General features: G+C 40.0%; 1 protein-coding gene across 11 annotated transcripts in view; it reads left to right on the plus strand.

The window, feature by feature from the left end:
• The window catches only part of CDK5RAP2 (CDK5 regulatory subunit associated protein 2), a 256,300-nt gene that overhangs the window by 43,361 nt on the left and 192,422 nt on the right, over positions 1-20,517 (plus strand). For all 11 annotated transcript variants that reach the window (XM_058302477.2, XM_058302480.2, XM_071217029.1 and 8 more), the window contains exons 4-5: positions 8,874-8,984; positions 13,076-13,152. In XM_058302477.2, the coding sequence (XP_058158460.1) occupies positions 8,874-8,984; positions 13,076-13,152 (188 nt within the window). The remainder of the gene's footprint in view (positions 1-8,873; positions 8,985-13,075; positions 13,153-20,517) is intronic.

The raw sequence follows: 20,517 nt of genomic DNA on the forward strand, positions 1-20,517 counted from the left end.
AATATATATAGTATCAAATATCAAATATAAAAATAATATACTTTATTATTGTGTACTTGCTGAGGTATACCGTTCATATCAAGCAAATGAGTATATATTCTTGTTTTTGTTTTCCTTTTTTCCCCCACAAATGGTATTAGTGTGCTATATATATGTTCTACACCATAATGTTTTCATTTAGCAATTTATTTTGGAGATAATTTCCAATGACTACACAAAGAGGTCTCATTTAAAAAAAAAAAAGACTCCACAATATTTTAGTAAGTGGATATACCATCTTTTAATTAACCATGGATTAGTTGAGGTTTTTTTTTTCTTTTCTTTTTTTTAAGATACATAGATCACAAAAAATATTACATTATGGGCCATGATGTGAACCAATGTATATGAGGTGCAGAGGTGCCCAAAGATGTACTTACCAAATCCAATGGATGTGTCATGATGATGGGAACGAGTGTTGTTGGGGGGGGGGGAGAGGGGGGGTGGGGGGGTGGGGTTGAATGGGACCTCACATATATATTTTTAATGTAATATTATTACAAAGTCAATAAAAAAAAAAAATTAAAAAAAAAAATTACATTAAAAAATATAAGAGGTTCCCATTATACCCCACCTACTACCACACCCCATCCTCCCACATCAACAACCTCTTTCATCATTGTGGCACATTCATTGCATTTGGTGAATACATTTTGGAGCACTGCTACACTGCATGGATTATAGTTTACATTGTAGTTTACTCTCTCTCCCAGTCCATTCAGTGGGTTATGACAGGATATATAATGTCCAGCATCTGTCCCTGCAATGTCATTCAGGACAACTCCAAGTCTTGAAAATGCCCCCACATCATACCTCTTCTTTCCTCTTCCTGCCCTCTGCAACTCCCGTGGCCACTGTCTCCATATCAATAATTTAAATTAACTATGGATTAGTTGGCATTTGTAGACTCTTAAAAATGAAGCGTAATAATAAAAAAGAATAACGAAAAGAAAACAATACAGAAAAAAATAAAAACTAAAGGAAGCATAATACAGGAACAAGGGCAACTTGGGTTAGTAATGGAGCATTATCAACACCTTAGAATTCACGCTTTGGCCCCTCCCACTTATTATTTCCTTTTTCCTCCCCAGAGGTAACCCATCTTCTTGGACTAGTTTAAAGTCTCTTCCTAGACTGTGGTTCTGCTATACTCATTAAAACAGTGTTAAGGAGGAAAATCTTTGTTGTTTCTTGGGTAAGAATCAAAGATAGGTGAAGTAGAGATTGCATGAGGAGGGGGAGAAAAGTAGGCTGTTTATTGGGTGGCCTCTTGAATAATGTGGTTTTGATTTTGAAAAGTTTTTGCCATTTAAACATGATGGTGTAAATGTACTAGGAAATGGCTTTAGTGTGTAGGCTAGTGTCTGTTTTAATAATTGCTTAGCCTGTTGAGAAAGTTTGCTAGACAAAATCAGGTATTTTTCCATGGCAAGGGTTAATTGATTAGTCACTGGAGTCAGGGCAAGACAGGAGTCCGTTAGTGGTGTGATCTTTGATCATACTATAGTGGAGGTAGTAATTTTGCAGTGTTTTTTTTAACTTTAAATTAATTTATTGAAATATATCACCCATAAACAAACATACATAAACAATAAGTGTATAGTAATAGTTGTGAACTTACAAAACAAACAATGTAGGCAGCAGACTTGGCCCAGTGGTTAGGGCATCTGTCTACCACATGGGAGTTCCACGGTTCAAACCCCGGGCCTCCTTGACCCATGTGGAGCTGGCCCATGCATGGTGCTGATGCGCGAGGAGTGTCCCCCACGTAGGGGAGCCCCATGTGCAAGGAGTGCACCCCAAAAGGAGAGCCGCCCAGCGCGAAAGAAAGTGTAGCCTGCCCAGGAATGGCGCCTCACACATGAAGAGCTGATAAAAGATGATGCAACAAAAAAGAAACAGATTCCCGTGCCCCTGACAGCAACAGAAGCGGAGAAAGAAGACGCAGCAAATAGACACAGAGAACAGACTACTGGGGTGGGGGGAAAATAAATAAATAAATCTTTAAAAAACAAAACAAAACAAACATATATAACATCATATAGGATACTCATAACTCACCCTACCACCAACACCTTACATTGTTGTTAAACCTTTTTAACTAATGATTAAAGAGCATTGTCCAAATATTACTACTAACTAAAGTATTTTCCCCCAACCCTATTATCTTTATATCATTTAAATGTGAATATACATAAACAAGTGTATAGTAAAAGTTGTGAACTTACAAAGCAAACATGCATAACATCATCCAGGGGTCTGACACATCAAACCTCCACCAATACCTTGCATTGTCATGAGACAGTTCTTACAAATTGTGAAAGAATATTGTCAAAATCTTACTACTAATTCTAGTCTTTATCTTACATTTGGTGTGTTTTTTCTCCAACTCACCCTATTATTATTTTTCAAATATATTTTTTATGACAGAAGTTGTAAACTTTTGAAACAATTATGCACATGTGCAGGATTTGAAAACAACACCCATCTATCAACACACCACACTGTGGTGGAACATTTGTTCCAGATAAGATAATATCATCTGATTATTACCATGTCCATAGTATACATTTGGCTCACATTTTCCATTCTGCCCCATTATCAACACAGTACATCTCTGGCATAGATGCAAGAATACTTCATTATTACTGCTAACCACAGTCCATAGATCACTCCACTTGTATTTTTCCCATGCATTCCCAACAACCTGCAGTAGTGATATACATTTGCTCTAACTCACAGAGGACACTCTTGCATCTGTACCATCAACCGCAATTCTCATCCACCTCTTGGTTTACTGTGCTATTCAGTTCATAGATTATTCTCTAGCATTCTGTCAGTTGGCGTTTACATACCTAGACTACCATTTTCAGCCACATCCCCATTTATAAACTAGCTGTTACTCACTATTTGTTACCATCCATTCTATACATTTCCACACCTTTACATTAAAGCTAATTAAAACTTCTACATACATTAAACATCAGTAGTACATCTCAGTCCTTATCTCTTTTGAGAATCCATTAGCGGGAAGTGGACTTGGCCCAATGGATAGGGCATCCGCCTCCCACATGGCAGGTCTGCGGTTCAAACCCCAGGCTTCCTTGACTCGTGTGGACCTGGCCCATGTGCAGTGCTGATTCATGCAAGGAGTGCTGTGCTATACAGGGGTGTCCCCCTTGTAGGGGAGCCCCATGCACAATGAGTGCACCCCGTAAGGAGAGCTGCCCAGCACGAAAGAAAGTGCATCCTGCCCAAGAATGGCGCCACACACATGGAGAGCTGACACAACAAGATGATGCAACAAGAAGAAACACAAGATTCCCGGTGCTGCTGATAAGGATAGAAGTGGTCACAGAAGAACACACAGTGAATGGACACAGAGAGCAGACAACTTTGGGGGGAGGGAAGGGGAGAGGAAAAAAAAAAAAGAATCCATCAGCTACCACCAGGTCTTGAAGATATTTTCCTACTATTTCTTCTGTAAGTTTTATGGTTCTTGCTTTTATTTTTAGGTTTTGACCCATTTTGTGTTAATTTTTGGATAAGGTGTGAGATAGGGGTCCTCTTTCCTTCTTTCAGCTATGGATATCCAGTTCTTTGGGCACCATTTTCTTGAATGGACTGTTTTGCCCGAGCTGTGTGGGTCTGACAGGCTAGTGAAAAATCACTTGACCATACATGGGAGGGTCTGTTTCTGAACCATCAAATTGGTTCCATTGGTCTATGTGTCTGTCTTTATGCCAGTACTGTGCTGTTTTTACCACTGTAGCTAGGTAATATGATTTAAAGTCCAGAGATGAAGGTTTGCTTTTCCTTTTTAAGTTGTTTCTGGCTATTCAGGACCACTTACCCTTCCAAATAAATTTGATAATCGTGTTTTCAATTTTTTTTTTTAAATGCTGATGGAATTTTTATCAGGGTTGAGTTGAATCTGTATATCAATTTGAGTAGAATTGACATCTTAATGATATTTAGTCTTCCAATCCATGAACATGGAATGTTCTTCCAGTTGTTTAGGACTTTTTTTGATTTCCTTTAACATTGGGTTGCAGTTTCCTGAATACAAGTGCTTTACATTGTTGGTTAAGTTTATTCCTAACTATTTGAGTTTTATCTGTCATATTTTATTTTCACCACTCTTTTGACACTTTTAGTTACTTTTATTGATACAGTCTTCATTTCTCGACTCTCTTCCAGGCCTCTCTTTCTGTCTTTTCTTTTCAGGCTGTAGCACACCCTTTAGTATTTCCTGAAAATCTGGTCTCTTAATTAGAAATTTTCTCAGTTGCTGTTTATCTATGACTATTCTAATCTCGTCCTCCTTAGTTTTGAAAGACAGTCTTGCTGAATATAAGATTCTTGGCTGGAAGTTTTTCTCTTGTAGTAGTAGTATCTTAAATATATCAGACCACTGTCATCTTGCCTTCATGGTTTCTGGTGAGAAATCAACACTTAATCTTATTGGGTATCCCTTATATGTTATGCGTTGCTTTTCTCTTGCTGGTCTCAGAATTCTCTCTTTGTCTTTGGCATTTGACATTCTGATGAGTATGTGTCTTGGAGTTGGTCTATTCGGATTTTTTCGGATGGGAGTATGTTGTGCTTCTCCGACATGGATATCTATGTCCTTTGGTAGGGTTGGGAAATTTTCTACCATTATTTCTTCAAATATTCCTTCTTCCCCTTTTCCCTTCTCTTCTCCTTCTAGGACATTGATGACATGCATGTTTGTATGTCTTTTGCTGTAATTTAGTTTCCTGAGACCTTGTTGAATTTTTCCATTCTTTATTTGTTTTTTTGTATGTTCACTTTCAGAGGCCATTTATTCAAGCTCACCAATCCTTTCTTCTTCCTCCTCAAATCTGCTATTATATGATTCTAATGTTTTTTAAAAAAATTCATTTATTGCGCCTTTGATTCCCAAAAGATCTGCTGTTTTTCTGTGTATGCTTTCAAACTCTTCTTTGGGCTCATCCAGTGTCTTCTATTTATTTATTTATTTGTTTGTTTATTTATTTATTCCCCCCCCCCCCCCCCGTTCTCTGTTCTCTGTGTCTATTTGCTGCATCTTCTTTGTCAGTTTTTGTTGTTGTCAGTGGCACAGGAATCTGTGTCTCTTTTTGTTGAGTCATCTTGTTATGTCAGCTCTCTGTGCATGTGGTGCCATTCCTGGGCAGGCTGCACTTTCTTTCGCGCTGGGCGGCTCTCCTTACAGGGCGCACTCCTTGCGCGTGGGGCTCCCCTACGCGGGGACACCCCTGCGTGGCAGGGCACTCCTTGCACACATCAGCACTGCGCATGGGCCAGCTCCACTTGGATCAAGGAGGCCCGGGGTTTGAATGGCGGACCTCCCATGTGGTAGACGGACGCCCTATCCACTGGGCCAAGTCAGTTTCCCACCAGTGTCTTTTTAATATCCTTAATCTCTTTAGCCATCTAATTGAATTTATTAAGGAGATTTGTTTGAACATCTATGATTTGTTGTCTCAACTCCTTTATGTTATCTGGAGACTTATCTTGTTCCTTTAACTGGGCCATATCTTCCTATTTCTTGGTGTGGCTTGTAATTTTTTGTTGGTATCTTGGCATCTGGTTTACTATTTATTCTGGGTATAGTTTTTCTCTTTAGTTGAGGGCTTTCTGCCCTTTCTTCCTTGCTGGTTGTGCTGTAGGAGCCAGGGATGTGGTTGGTGCTATGAGCTACGGAGGCTTGAGCTGCCATTTTTGCCCCAGGGACTGATGAACCTTCTCCCAACTTGCTCCCTTGCCAGAGGTACGGACAGAGTCACAGCTGTGTGGAATAATCCAAGTTGTGCAGGCCTAGACTGTAGTTGCCCAGAGAGACTAATGAAGCTTCATGCCTCTTTCTCCCCTGCCTGGGGCGGGAATGAAGCTGCAGGTGTGGACAGCAATTTATGCAGTTGTGGGTTCAAGATGACTGCAGTTGCTCCAGTAGACTTCCACTTATTCAGTTTGTGCCAGTCAAAGGTACTCACAGTTACCTGGATAGGTTGGTGCAGGGCTCGCCAGCTTCCTTCCTGCCAGAGGTGGGGCTGAAGCCTAGGCTAGGGCTGCAGGCTGATCTGGGTGAAAGAAACTGGTTCCTACTGTCTGTGATTTTCGGTCCTGGCTTCCCCTCAGGCTGGGGGGCTGAGTCAAAATGGCAGCCACTGGCCTCCTTCTGACTTGGACAGATTCATACCCTAGCTGTTCCTAGGGTTATTCCATAGCCATCTGAGTCTACCAACCAGTAGCTGAAATTGACAGCCAACCGTCTCCTCCTCTCCTTTTTTTGAAAATGGAGTTTCCAACTCCAGCCACAGAACAGCTCCTGGGGCAGCTTGTGCCACCCTCATAGGACAATCACCAGCCTCCGTGGCTTGACCGGCATTTTCCCAGAGAGGCTGGCGCAGGTCCTTGCAGCTTCCTGCCTGTTAGGGGTGGGACTGGGGCCTAAGTTAGAGCTGCAATGTGATCTGGATGGAAAGAAGCCGGTCCCCACCAGCCCTGTGAATTTCAATCTGCCTGGCTTCCCCTTGCGCCAGGCACGGAGTTAAGATGGCGGCTACTGGCCACTTTCTGACTTGGATAGGCTCAAACATTAGCTGCTCTTAGTATCATACTTAAGCCCACGTATTTACTCATCAGTAGATGAAGTTGGTGTCCAATTGTCTGTTCCTCCCCCATTTTTTTGGAAGTGGAGCTTTCAATTCCAGCCACGGAACAGCTCCTAAGGCGATGTGCCTCCAGTGGAGGATGGGCACTGGCCTCCACGGCGTGGCACGCTTTACTCACAAATCTTCTCAGCAGATGGGCAGTCTCCTCCTATTCCTTCAAGGATTTTGCAGGATGCCCTTCTGGCCTCCTGAAGCCCCCAAGCTGAAGCAGGTGCTTCAGCTTGCTCCAGAGAGCTCTGGGTGTTTACTAACTGCCCTGTAGCAGGAGCTGATTCTGGGGGCTCCTTATTCCGCCACCATCTAGCTAGTTGTCCTTCTCTCCATTGTTTTGTGGTTGCTGTCTGCTGTCTGTGTCCATTTGCTGTGCGCTCTCTGTGTCTCCTTGTTTTCTCCTTATGAGCCACTGGGAACCGAAACTGGGATCTCTCATGTGGAAGAGAGGTACTCGATCACCTGAGCCACATCAGCTCCCAGGTTTGTTGCATCTCTCATTGTCTTTCTTTCTTTGCATGTTTTTTAAAGACTGAGATATTGTATAAAAAGACCTAGTTTAGTACCTGTTACATAGTAGGTTCTCAGTAAATATCAATTCTCTTGATCTGTTTTTCTTTGCCCCAACTTTTTATTTTGAAAATTTCCACCTTTTGGAAAAGTTGCAAAATAGTATAATACACTTCTAGATGTATTCTCCATTTAGATTCACCAGTTGTTAATATTTTTCTACATTTGCTCTATCTTTTTCCCCCTTACTTCCTTCCCACTTGTTAATTGTAAACATGTTGACACAGTACCCTTAAGTACTTCAGCATGTATCTCCTTCTTTAAGGACATTCTCCTATAAAATCATAATACCGTGACCTAATGTTAAGTTGTCATTCACATTTCCCCAGTTATCCCCCTATATCTCTTTCTTTTCTTATTTTCCTTTTTTAATTTGAAATTCACTGCCTGATTCTACTGTACTTAGTAGTTATGGCTCTCTAATCTCCTTTCATTTAGAAGAGTTTCCCAAACTTTTTTGCCTTCATAATATCATTAAAATTTTTGAAGAGTCCAGACCATTTGTTTTGTAGAGTGTCTTTCAGTTTGGATTTGTCTAATCTTCATTAAATGTAAATTAAATGTTGTGGGCAGAAACATTTTATAGGTTAATCGTTTACTTTCAGTGATTCATCTCAGGAGGCCTGTGACGTCAGTTTGTTATTTGGTTATGCTAAGTATATTCTCTTGATTAAGGTCATATCCAATAGATTTCTTAATTGGAAAGGTAGCCTTTCCTTTTATAATTAATAAGCCATATATGGGGTGATATCTTGACATGATGTGAATATCTTGTTTTCCAGAGATCTTTCATTCAAAGCTTTTAGCAGTGATGATTCTTCTGGAGTCTCTTGCTACTATAGAGGTTCTGTTCCTATTCTTCTTCTACATTTATTAACTGGATTTCTTTTCTAAAGAAGAGATTTCCCTCTTCCTTTCCTTTTTTTCTTCTTTACCTATTTACTTAGTATTATTGTGGAGTGATGAATTCTTTTTCATTTTTTTTTAAGATTTATTTTATTTATGTATCTTCCCCACTGCCCCTCATTGTTTATGTTCACTGCCTCTCATTGTGTGTGCTTTGTCTTTGTTCATCTTCTTCTTATGAGGCACCAGGAATCAAACTTGGGACCTCCCATGTGGGAGGGAGGCACCCAATCCTTAAGCTGCATTCTCTCCCTACTTGTATCTCTCTTTGTATCTCCTTGTGTCTCCTCATTGGATCATCTTGTTGAGTCATCTGTTGTACCAGCTCACCGCACTGGCAGTGTCTGCTGTCTTGCTTATCTTCTTTAGGAGTCACCAGGAAATGAACTCGGAACCTCCCATGTGGTAGGCAGGCACCCAACTGCTTGAGCTACTCCATTTCCCTCTTTTTCGTTTTTTCAGTCATTATTCATTTCTGGATCATTTTGATACTCAGATTGTCCTGAATTTGGCCAGTGGGAATCACTTAATTCTCCTTGGTTGGAACAATTCAGCAAAGGTAAGTTTTCTCTAACATTGGGCCCATTTAAAGCCTTTGAAGCTATGAGAATTAATGCAAGTACCATCAACTGAACCCTCTGCCTTGCTGTGCTTGCTTTAGGTAATTCTTCTGTGCTTATTTTCCAGCAAATCAGTGAATTGAAAAAAGAAAACTTTAACCTAAAGCTCCGCATCTATTTCCTTGAAGAAAGGATGCAACAAGAATTCGATGGTCCCACTGAACACATCTACAAAACTGTGAGTTGCCCACTTCTTGCTGTTAGCTCTTGTGTCTTTTCTTATAGTCATTCCAAGCAGAATTTTGATTAATATTTGTTCTTAGAGTTAGCATGAATAGAGTGAGCTGCTTTTATTTAATTCGAATTGGTTTGGGGGAGCATAATGATATTAGGATGACTTTAATATTAAGCAAAGAGGTATGAGATTAATTTCAAGGGAATCTCTTTAAAATCAGAATTCTGATTTTTCTAAGTATTATTTATAAAAAGATGATGGGATGATGGAATGGCTTTGGAATTGAATCTTGCTGTCATTGACTAACTTTTGTAACTTTAACCAAATCATTTCACCTTTCTGGGCTTGCTTCCTGAGTCAAGTGATAAATCCCTCTGTCATAGGGTTGTTTGTATGGATTAAAGTATGTTTGTATGGATTAAAGATGACAGATAAAAAGCTCCTAGCCCATAGTCAATGCTTGATAATTATTGTCATAAGACAATTAAGGCTTCCTTTGGCTGCCCAAAGTTAAGACTTTTTCTGTGACGTGACTCTTCTATATTCCTTGCGTGTTGCTTATAACTGACAGAAAAAAAATTTATTCCCGTCTGAAGTCTTGATCTGGAGGTCTTTGCCTGAAAACAAACCTTGGTTCTGAAAGTTGAAAAAAAGAACTTGGTTTTCTTGAAAAGATATAAGTACAAAAATATTTCAGTGCCCATTTCTTATTTTTCTTCAATAGATTAGCCCTTGGCCTAGGAACTATTCTGTCTTTTCTCTTCTGGAGTTTGCACCAGTGGAAACTTTTGAAGGAGGAAAAAGAACTCTCCTCAAGTTTAGTGGATGAACTTTAGACTTGTCTTGAAGAGGGATTGTACTGTTCTTCTGAACCTTTGCAAAGAATTGAAAAGCTCCCTTGTCCCTTAAGACACAGTTGTTTTTTGTTTTTTTTTTTTTGTGGGAAGACAAAGAGGATGTCCATTTTTCTGGAAGGGAGTGGTGATGCAATAAAAATTTTAAAGTAAAACCAATAGCATAAACATTTTATATGTAAACTTTTAAAATCATGCATCTCCATGCTTTTTTTTTTTTTGACTGAGCAACATGTGTTTAATTTAGTTTTGTTTCTTTTAGTCATTCAAATTTATTACTCATGACAATGCAGGACAACAAAATACAACCAGTTTAGAAGATAATGGCAGTTTCATGTCTTGTAAATCCCATGCTTAACAAATGGTCCTGTAACCCCACTTGTACATATTTACTCAAGTGAACAGAAATTATTCCCACAAATAATCTTGCCCCAAATGTTTAAGCAGCTTTGGGTTTTTTTTTTTTTTTTAATTATTTATTTATTATTATTTTTTAAATTTCATCCATGCTTTTTGAGTGGTAGGGAGCCAAAATATATTGAATGCCTGCTTTGTGTCAGGTGACATTCTGAGCATTTGTATATTATGTTATCTTATTTTAATTCTCAATGCAGCCCAGGGTGGTAGGGATTATCCTCATCTTACAGAAGAGAAAAGTGAGGCTCAGGGAGGATCAGTACCTTGCTTGATGTCTGATAGTTGTATGAAGTGGATTTTGAACCCAGGTCTACCCACCTTATTGTATTTCACTGCTTCAGATATCCTTTAAAGTGTTTGGAATAGATGCACATGGTTCAAAATTTTAAAAGTATTAAAGGTATACACTAAAAAGACTTTCTTGCCCTTGTCCTTCAGCCCCCTAGATCTAACCAATGTTATTAATTCCTTATACAAAGAAATTTTATAAATAGAGAGGTGTGTGTGTGTGTGTACTCCCCACCCCCCCTTTTTTTAAAATAATTTTTTAATTCATTTTTAAAAAATATTACATTCAAGAAATATGAGGTCTCATTCAACCCCACCCCCCCACCCCACCTCTCCCCCCACAGCAACACTTTCTCCCATCATCATGACATATCCATTGCATTTGGTAAGTATATCTCTGGGCATCGCTGCACCCCATGGTCAATGATCCACATCATAGCCCATACTCTCCCACGTTCCATCCAGTGGGCCCTGGGAGGATCTACAATGTCCAGTAATTGTCCCTGAAGCACCACCCAGGACAACTCCAAGTCCCGAAAACGCCTCCACATCTCGTCTCTTCCTCCCATTCCCCACACCCAGCAGCCACCATGGCCACTTTTCCCACACCAATGCCACATTTTCTCTGTGGACCTTGGATTGGTTGTGGCCATTGCACATCTATGTCAAGAGGAGGCTTAGATTCCACATGGATACTGCCCACCCCCTTTTTTAAACATAAATGCAAGCAAGCATATTATCCACCCTGTTCTGCACCTTGAATTTTTCACTAACTTTAACTCGGTTATCTTTCCTTAGCAGTATTTTAACAGTTTTCTCTTTCTCTTTATAGCTGTATAATATTCCATTTTATACTTGTGAAGTGTCCTTATTTTTGGCTTGGAAATTATGATCACCATGTATAAATTGAGATGCTTGGCTTGAGAAAAATAGTCTAATGAATACGTTAACTATCTGTTTTTCAAAATTTACCAGTTTGGGGTGCTAATTAGTTCATCAGAAAGCAAAGCACATACATTGACACACTCTGCCTTTCTGAGAGCTAGAAGAAGAATCCTCTATTTGAAGGGTGTTTCTACAGTTTTCATAAAACCGCAGTTGAGGACATTGTACACTGTCATTCAGTATCCTTTATGTAAAGATTAGTTTCTTTTAGCAAAAGTTCTTCCTCATAGATGACTTCTTCAAGTCAGTTTGCCAAACAAGTTCTTACTGTTTGACATTAAAGAGAAGATATTTTGAGATTGTGTCCTAGGTACTTTTCATCTGTTAACTCATTTAGTCCTCATATCTCCCATGGCATGTAGACTTCATTTTTTCCTTTTGACAGTTGAGAAATCTGAAAGGAGAAACATTGCTTTTTAACCCCTTAGATTCTTACTTCTAAGGACAATTAGAGGGCTGCAGTTCTAATCTCTTATTTGATGTTATCGTGAAGGCAGGGCCTGTGTCCGTGAAGTGAAGAGGTATATAAATGAACATGCACTGACTTACTATGATCTCTTCCTGGTAAATAGTTGAGCTAGAATTTGAACCCATGTCCTAGTCCCAGAGCCATGACCTTTTCATTGTGGCTGAACTTGTCAACCTGGGGTGTAAGATTTTTGGTAGAAATGTTATTTTTATTTAAAGTATTATGCATATATTATGGAGAAGAGTGTGAAATTAACATGAATTATTAAAAGAAAATGAACGAGATTTTGGGGAAATCTTGTGAATTTATTGCAGTCCTCTGCAAACTACACACCCAGACTCCTTGTCTCTACTATATGAATTCATCAAATAAACTGTCTGGGATACATTTGTGCACGGTTTGAGAAGCCCGCCACTGCTCTACTGTTTCACATTGCATTCCATTTGCCAAAGATTCTGTCTTTGGATTCCCATGTGAGTTGTAAGCCTAAGGCCATATGTAACTCCCTTTATTCCAGTCAATTTAAGAAGAAGACAGTTGGAGAACACTGTGGTGTCCCCTATAGACAGCTTGCCCATCTGGTTGTGACTTTTTTATAAGTGAGTACCCTGAAATCTCATTGAAACTAGGCAGACCATGATGCAGCCTCTCACTTAGCCATTTACATGTTTTTTGTTTTTTTTTTTAAAGCTGTAATGCATTCCCACAGCTACAGCAACCACATGTGTGATTGTAAACAACCAAAAGTAATTGCTTTAGAATGGTAAAAGCAAACTACAGAATTGCTTGTAAATTTGCCTGGCAGAGGGCAAACAATTTTTAAATCAGCCTCACTTGTATGAGATTTATTATGCCTCAATGTTTGAATGCTCTGGCTGTTAGATGCTTAGAAAATTTACATAATTATTCCAAGTCTTGAGAAATCCAGGGCTTTCTTTTGAGACCACCCTATTTAATAATTACTTTTTCCCTGTGCCCTTAGGCTAATGAGGTTTTGAATCTAACATCTGCCTATTTCAGGCATTTCAGTCAGTATATGTTGAAAGTTGTTCCCCCATGGTAGATCTTGATATGTCCTATGTTTAACACCATTTCTTTTCTTTCCTAATCTTGTCTGGAAGAACATTGAACTCAAGGTGGAAGTAGAAAGTTTGAAGCGGGAGCTCCTAGAGAGAGAGCAGCTGCTCATCAAAGCCTCGTGAGTACCTGCATCCCTTGAAAAGTTTGCAGATTGCCCAGTGGTTCTGTTGGTAGAGGCTAGGTTGCTCAATAAAATAGAACTGGGTGCTTTTCTAAGCTGTTTTTCTCCAATTGTTTTTATTTAATTATTTATTCTTAATAAACATTTAAATTGCAGTATAACATCCTTATAGAAAAATGAACAGATCCTAAATGTATGATGTGGTGAATTTTCACAAAGTAAACACATCTGTGGAGCACCATCCCAACCGGGAAAGAGAACATTATCAGGGTCCCAGAAACCCACCTTATGCTCTAGAACTTAGCCCTCTCTCCCAAAGATAACTGCTGTTAGGCTTTTCTCACCATTGCTTGTTTTTGCCTTTTTTTTGCATTTTGTATAAATGGAATCACACAGTATATATTCTTTTGTATCTGGCTTCTTTCCTCAACAGTATATTTGTGAGAGTCATCTTTGTTGTTCATTGTACTAGTAGTTCATTCATTCTCATATCTGTAAAAGCCCTAGGGTTTTGAGGGATCTTTAAGGGCCCCTGTGGTGGGTGGATGAGCAGGGAGGCTGAGGGTAGGACCTCAACCAGAGTAACTTGTTTTTTATCTGTTTTATATACAAGGGTCCCTTGTAATATTTTGTTTAAGAGAGGGATTCTACTGCTTAAAAAGCATTTTAAAACTATTATTCTAATTAACTTATTAATTTATTCAAATACATATGTATTTTAAAAACCAGCATAGTTCAGGGAATATAACCTGTGAATCAGTTGATATTCATTCATTCATAAATATTTATTACATAGTTACTTACGCCACCCACCAAGGCTTTGAAAAGGGACATCATCGCCTTTTCAGCTAGTGAGCTGTCCATCATGCCTGGAAACAAATAAAATGCAGGGAAGATGGTGATAGCAGATGTTTGTGGGTAAAGTGGAAGCATCAAAGTATGCTTGGTGAGAGTGGAATAATAATTTGCAGGGCTGATCCACCAAGGCTGTGGCTGAAAACATATGTGGAAATGCTTTGTCCTGGCAGCAGAGCTTTGGTTGGATGTGGTGGGCCAGGAAAATGGAGTCTTTGGTATAGGGCACCGCTATACTGCTCTGGGCTAGACCAGTATAATTCCTTTTATTTCCATAGGGTCCTGCAGCTGGAAGTAGACTCACTATTGGCTTTGACCAGACTAGAAGTTTCCAAGTCTTTGAGTTATACTGAATTTGCACATGTAGCCCATGATGCTTTCTGAATAGGTGAATGAATGAATAAAAGAAGGAAGTCAGATTAAGAAGGTTTTGTGTTTTGTTTTTCCCTCCTCCTCCCTCCCTCCGAGCTTTCCTTCCTTTCTTCCTTCCTTCTGCAGTCAGACAAATCTACTTTACCAAGCTTGGGGATCATGAATATAGTTTGGTCCATACCCAGTGGTCCTACCTTCTGCAGGTTTTGGCTGGGTCTTGTTCATAGTCAAGCATGCACACATGGAAACACAGACTCACAAAGGCTTCTTTGGCACTTGTGTTAGTCAGCCAGAGGGGCGCTGATGCAAAATACCAGAAATGGGATGTATTTTAAAAAGGTATTTATTTGGGGTAGAAGCTTACAGATACCAGGCAATAAAGCATAAGTTACTTCCCTTACCAAAGTCTATTTCTACATGTTGGAGCAAGATAAATGCTGATGACTGTGAGGGTTCAGGCTTCCTGGGTTCTTCCCTTCCAGGGTCTAGCTTCTCTCTGGGTTCAAGGTTCCTTTCTTCCCAGGGCTTGCTTCTTCCTGGGGCAGTCTTCTCTTTCCTCTGTGAGCTTCCTTCCTGGGGCTCCAGCTTAAGGCTTCAGCATCAAACTCCAACATCAAAAACCCTTAACTCTGTCCTTTGCCATGCCTTTTTCTGTGAGTCCCCACTCACCAAGAGGTGGGGACTCAATGCCCTACTGGCACAAGAATTTACATAATTACTTAACCAAGTTAACCTGTGAATCCAATATAATCTAATATGCCCAGAGGAAAAGATCAGTTTACAAACATAATCCAATATTTCTTTTAGGAATTCGTCAATAATATCAAACTGCTACAGCACTCCTCAATACTGGCACACAAAACTGAGTGTTTTGGGGGCTTGTGTACATATGTGTATGTCGGTGTTTCACAAACTGCCCAGCTTGCTGTTCAAGGTCATTTTTGGGCTGATTGGTCTTATTAATTTACTCAAAAAATATTTACAAGCAGTTGTTGTGTGCTGTGCTGGACTAAGTTCCTATGGATACAGCGGTAATCTAGACATATACATGGGATATATATTTTTAGTGGGATGGATGGTGATAAAATAATTGTAATAATAAATGTTTAAATACAAATTGGGAAAAGAGCTATGAGAAAAATAAAGAAGCCATGAGAGTTTATAGCAGTAGTGTGTGTGTGTATTTATTTATACACACACACATATATACATACATATATGGCGGGGAAGATCCCTGAGGTAGCATTTTTGATGAGACCTGAGGGATGAGTAGACATTAACCAGGTGAAAAGGTGAAGCAGAAGTGTTCCAGGATAAGTGAATATGTGGGTGTGGGAGGGGACCAGATCTGAGGAAATGTGAGAAGTCTTGGAAGCTAGATCTTGCCTTGCAGGGTCTTGAGGTCACTGTATATATTTTGGTCTTTTTTGTGTGATCATATGGGAAACAATCATGGATTTTAAGGATGTGGCATGATTAGGTAAGTGATTTCTAAAAGGTCACTCTGAATGCTGGATGGGAAGTGGATTGTAGAGGGAGCATGACTGGAAGCAGTGAGACCAGTAAGGTGGCTTAATTCTAGCAGTATAGGTAGAAGATTGGTGATAGAGATGAGTGGGTGGATTGGAAAGACATTTAGGAAGCAAAACCACAGGACTTGGTGATGGATGGGAAGGGAGATGTCAAAGATGAATCCTAGGTTTGGGGTGAAGAGCATGAGCTCTGTCTGTTAGGAATGTTGAATTCTCAGTGCCTTAACCACTCTGGCTTTCTGTCCCCCAACTCTATCCCAAACCCAGTTCATTGGTACTAAAAATGTTCCTGTTCCTGCTGCTCTAACTTTGCCCTGGTTGACCTCTTACCCTTCCCCATCCTTTCCTAGCCAAGATGCCTTTCCTGTTTTTCAGTGTTCATGTTGAATCACACCTGGCTTCCTATCTAACAACCTACATCAATCTCTTCACAAACTTCTCTGGCACATAATGACAGTCCCCATATGTGAACTGCTTTTCAGTTTATAAAACACTTTCACACCCATATGAGTTCCATTGTTATCTTGGGAGTTGGGCAAATCTCATGAATTTATTATATAGAGGAGGGAATTTAGGCCAAGAGAGGGATATGACCATGCCTAAAACCACACAGACAGAGAGATGCAGAGCCAGAATCAGAACTCAGCTCTGACTTCTGTCTACTCCAGTGCTGTCACTTGATTACATATTCTATTGGAAATATTGTGGGTTCAGTTCCAAACCACCACAGTAAAGTGTATATCGCAGTAAAGTGAGTCACACAAATATTTTGTTTTCCTAGTGCATATGAAAGGTATGTTTACGCTTTACTGCAGTCTGTTAAGTGTACAGTAGCATTATGTCTAAAAAGCAATGTACATACCTTAATTAAAATGTGACAGACACAAAGGCATCAGTAGACTTGCTTGACACAGGCTTTCCACAAATTCTCAATTTGTAAAAAATGCAGTATCTATGAAGCACAATAAAATGAAGTATAGTTAAACAAGGAGTGCCTGTATTTTCATGTATTTGATTCTAATTTCTCCAATGTGATGGCATATCCCTAAGATCAAGAATCACCTCTGTTCCTTTAGTAATGTACAGGGGCAGGGGAAAGAGCAGGGGCTCTGGGTTGGTTCTCCCACTTAGTACGTCTATGTCCTCTGAGTCATGAGTTCTCATCTTTTAATGGGAATCTTAATAGCTACTTCATAGGGCCATTGTGCAGATTACATGAATATGCAAAATATCTACCGCATACCTGCTATATGTTCCTTTTCTTTACCTGTAACTACTACCCAGCACCTAGTGGTATGTTCATGATAAATACTTTTTTTTTTAGTTTTAAAAAAAGATTTATTTATTTATTTATCTCCCCTTCCTTCCCCCACCCCCCCACCCCGGTTGTCTGTTCTCTGTGTCTGTTTGCTATGTCTTGTTTCTTTGTCTGCTTCTGTTGTTGTCAGCGGCATGGGAATCTGTGTCTCTTTTTGTTGCGTCATCTTGTGTCAGCTCTCCGTGTGGGTGGCGCCATTCTTAGGCAGGCTGCACTTTCTTTTGTGCTGGACAACTCTCCTTACGGGGGCGCACTCCTTGTGCGTGGGGCTCCCCTATGCGGGGACACCCCTGTGTGACACGGCACTCCTTGTGTGCATCAGCACTGCTCATGGGCCAGCTCCACACGGGTCAAGGAGGCCGGGGGTTTGAACCGCAGATCTACCATGTGGTAGACTGATGCCCTAACCACTGGGCCAATTCCTTTCCCCTCATGATAAATACTTGTTGATGGAAAACATCTTTATTAATAAAACAGCCCTTGATTTCATTTTTCAGTTTTATGGTTTTTCTGGGTAGGGGATTTAGGGAGAAGCCCCAGCCTCTCTATAAAGAACTGTAATTGATATTGAAAGTATCAGTAGAAAATGTTGAGGGTTAAAAAGAGTAGTGAGAGTGGTGTTTATAGAAGATTCTTTCTTGTATTGGATGAAAAGCTAGATTAGCCCAATTTTTTTCCACTTTTCCTCTCTTAGATCCTGCTGTCTCCTTGGTCCTTTGGCCCATAATCTGCAAGGAAAGAAAAGTTAGAGGAGGGGACCAACATTTCTTGAGGCCCTACTTTGTCCCAAACCTTTTGCATGATACTTGACAATCTTGTTGTATTTGATCTGTCACGAAGCTGAGGCAACTCACATTTCCGTTTGATTGTAGAGAAAACTGAGGCTCAGAGGAATTGGAGAACTTTGTCAAGTTGATAACAGAGCTAGACCCCACCCAGCCTAGTATGGTTTTAGAGAAGCCCACTCTACCTTGCTGTGAAGTAAACATACACATTTGCTGGCTTTCTTTTGTTATTTATCAGTTACAATCAGGGAACATTAAAAACCAAAACAGTCATATTGTTGGGAATAAATTTTGTCACTGTGGCTTTAAAACACAAACAAAAATAATAATTCGATTAGTAGAAGAAAATTGCACCATACTGCTGAGTATAAATTTTATTGTTATGGTAACTGTAAAATACAAAGATGATAAATGAAAAGTTGGAACATTTATTATTGGGAATATATTTTCTTGGTATAACTAAAACACAAACAAACTGAATAATACCAGTACTTGTTAAAAATTGTAGCTAGCCTCTTGGCAATGCTTATGATTGACTGAAATACAAAGTTTAGGTTTGGGCTGATAGGAAGGAGACAGTATATTTGTACCTCTGATGGGTGGGGGAAGAGGGATAAGGATAAGGGTAGTGGAGGTAGCCATTTTATAGATGAGGTTCAGTAAGCTTGAGGGAGAAATAATTTGTGGATGGTTAAGGGAAATTCAGGACTGGAAGAAATCTTATATCCAAGGCTCAGGAAAGAAGAACTTCTAATCCAGAATTCTTTCAGCCATATATAATGCCCCCTTGAGGAGGGATAGAAATGATTGAGAATCACTGTGAATTCCAGACAGTGCCGATCAAGAAGTGAGCTGAGGGAGTTGGGGCTGAGAGTGTTAATGGCATTAATCCTGAAGTAGTCATGGAGGCCATGGTTCTGACCAGTGGATCTCTTGTCCCTCAGATGCCAGCAGAAGGGTCTAGTAGAAGGAGATGTCAGCGTCACAGCAGGGCCAGTGCAGCAGTGGGCTTCAGAGGCAGCAGGCTAGCAGGTAGAGCACTCAGATCAGACGAGATACCTGGTTAAGGGCACTGCATGCCTCCGCACTTTTAGGTTAAGGAGATATCATCTCATCTTTTAAACGAGGAAATGGAGGTTTGAGAGGTAATTTACCAAGATGAGGTAATTTGCCCAGAGTCACACGGGGCAGAGTCACACATAACAGTAATAATATAGATGCACACCTGTCCAACTTCAGAGCCATGTTCTTTCTTTACATTGTTCACATTGAATTCCATTAAAATGATATCATGGTACTAGAGCCATCTGAAGGCTTATTGGTGAAAGAAAAAAAAAGATATAAATAAAGTCTTCATTTGTAGGCTACGTGATGTTTGAGACTGGGGCAAGTATAGCCCTCTTGACTTTCCTTTGTTTTCAGTAAAAATTTCACATGGTCTGTACATGTGAATTTCTGATGACATGGCCCTTGGTTGGAAAAAAATTATATAAAGCAGGGCATGGGAGGCTAACAGTGAATAGATTTGTTCTGTTGCAATTTTTCTGAGAAACTAGCTTTAGGTGGGGCCATTTACTCTGTTCTGCCTTTTGAAAACCTGCAGTCATGTTAGAACTTGGATGAAGAACTACTCAAAGTATATGTCTCACAAATTCATAGTTGATACTTTTTTTCTTTTGGAGAAACCAAAAAGAATGGTGTCAGTGGTTGTGGTCATATGTCTGATTTTGTTGTACTATCCCTACGATAGCTTGTCAAGTGGAAAGAATAGTTCATAGTGCTCATATCACTGTGAGCTCTGGCATGTTAGTGTAATACAGAGTATAGACTATTTGTATAATCTCTCTTTTTTTTTTTTTGAGGTACCAGGGGCTGGGGATTGAACCTGGAACCTTGTATGTGGGAAGCCAGCAATCAACCACTGAGCCACATAGGCTTCCCTGAATTGTTTTTTTTTCCTTTGGCCAGTAAAAAGAATTTATTGGGGAAATGGAGAAAAGAACAGAGCTTACTGAGAAATGGGAAAGATGGAAATATATATCAAGATTTGGTGCAGCCCCCTCAAGGCAGAGAAAGTGGGCTCTGCCTCATGTGATTACCTTTTAAACTCTTAATTATTCCACCCCCTTGCTAATGATAAGGGGATGGGCCTCAGTGGTTATTGGTTACCTCACCTATGGTGGGGGCCTATGGTGAGGCCTTTTTGGAATATCCGGGGCCAAGGGAAGGTCCCGGAAAGAGAAACTGGGACCTCAAGGTTAAACTCATGGTCCCAGCGAGGTCTTGTGGCCATGTTGTCTGCTGGCCACGTGGTCTGCCGGCCATGTTGTCTGTCAGCCATGTTGTGGATCATCTTCTCCTCCATCACGCTGTACTACCCTGCCTCAACTCCCCTCTCAGAGAGTTCACGCCCTTATTCTTAAGGGGGTTGCTGATCATTCTTCTGTAGTTATTCCTGCTGGTTAGGACATTAGTTCCTGCCTCACAGGGTATGAACTTC

Source organism: Dasypus novemcinctus, chromosome 8 (genome assembly GCF_030445035.2).
Source record: "Dasypus novemcinctus isolate mDasNov1 chromosome 8, mDasNov1.1.hap2, whole genome shotgun sequence".
Classification (NCBI taxonomy): domain Eukaryota; kingdom Metazoa; phylum Chordata; class Mammalia; order Cingulata; family Dasypodidae; genus Dasypus; species Dasypus novemcinctus.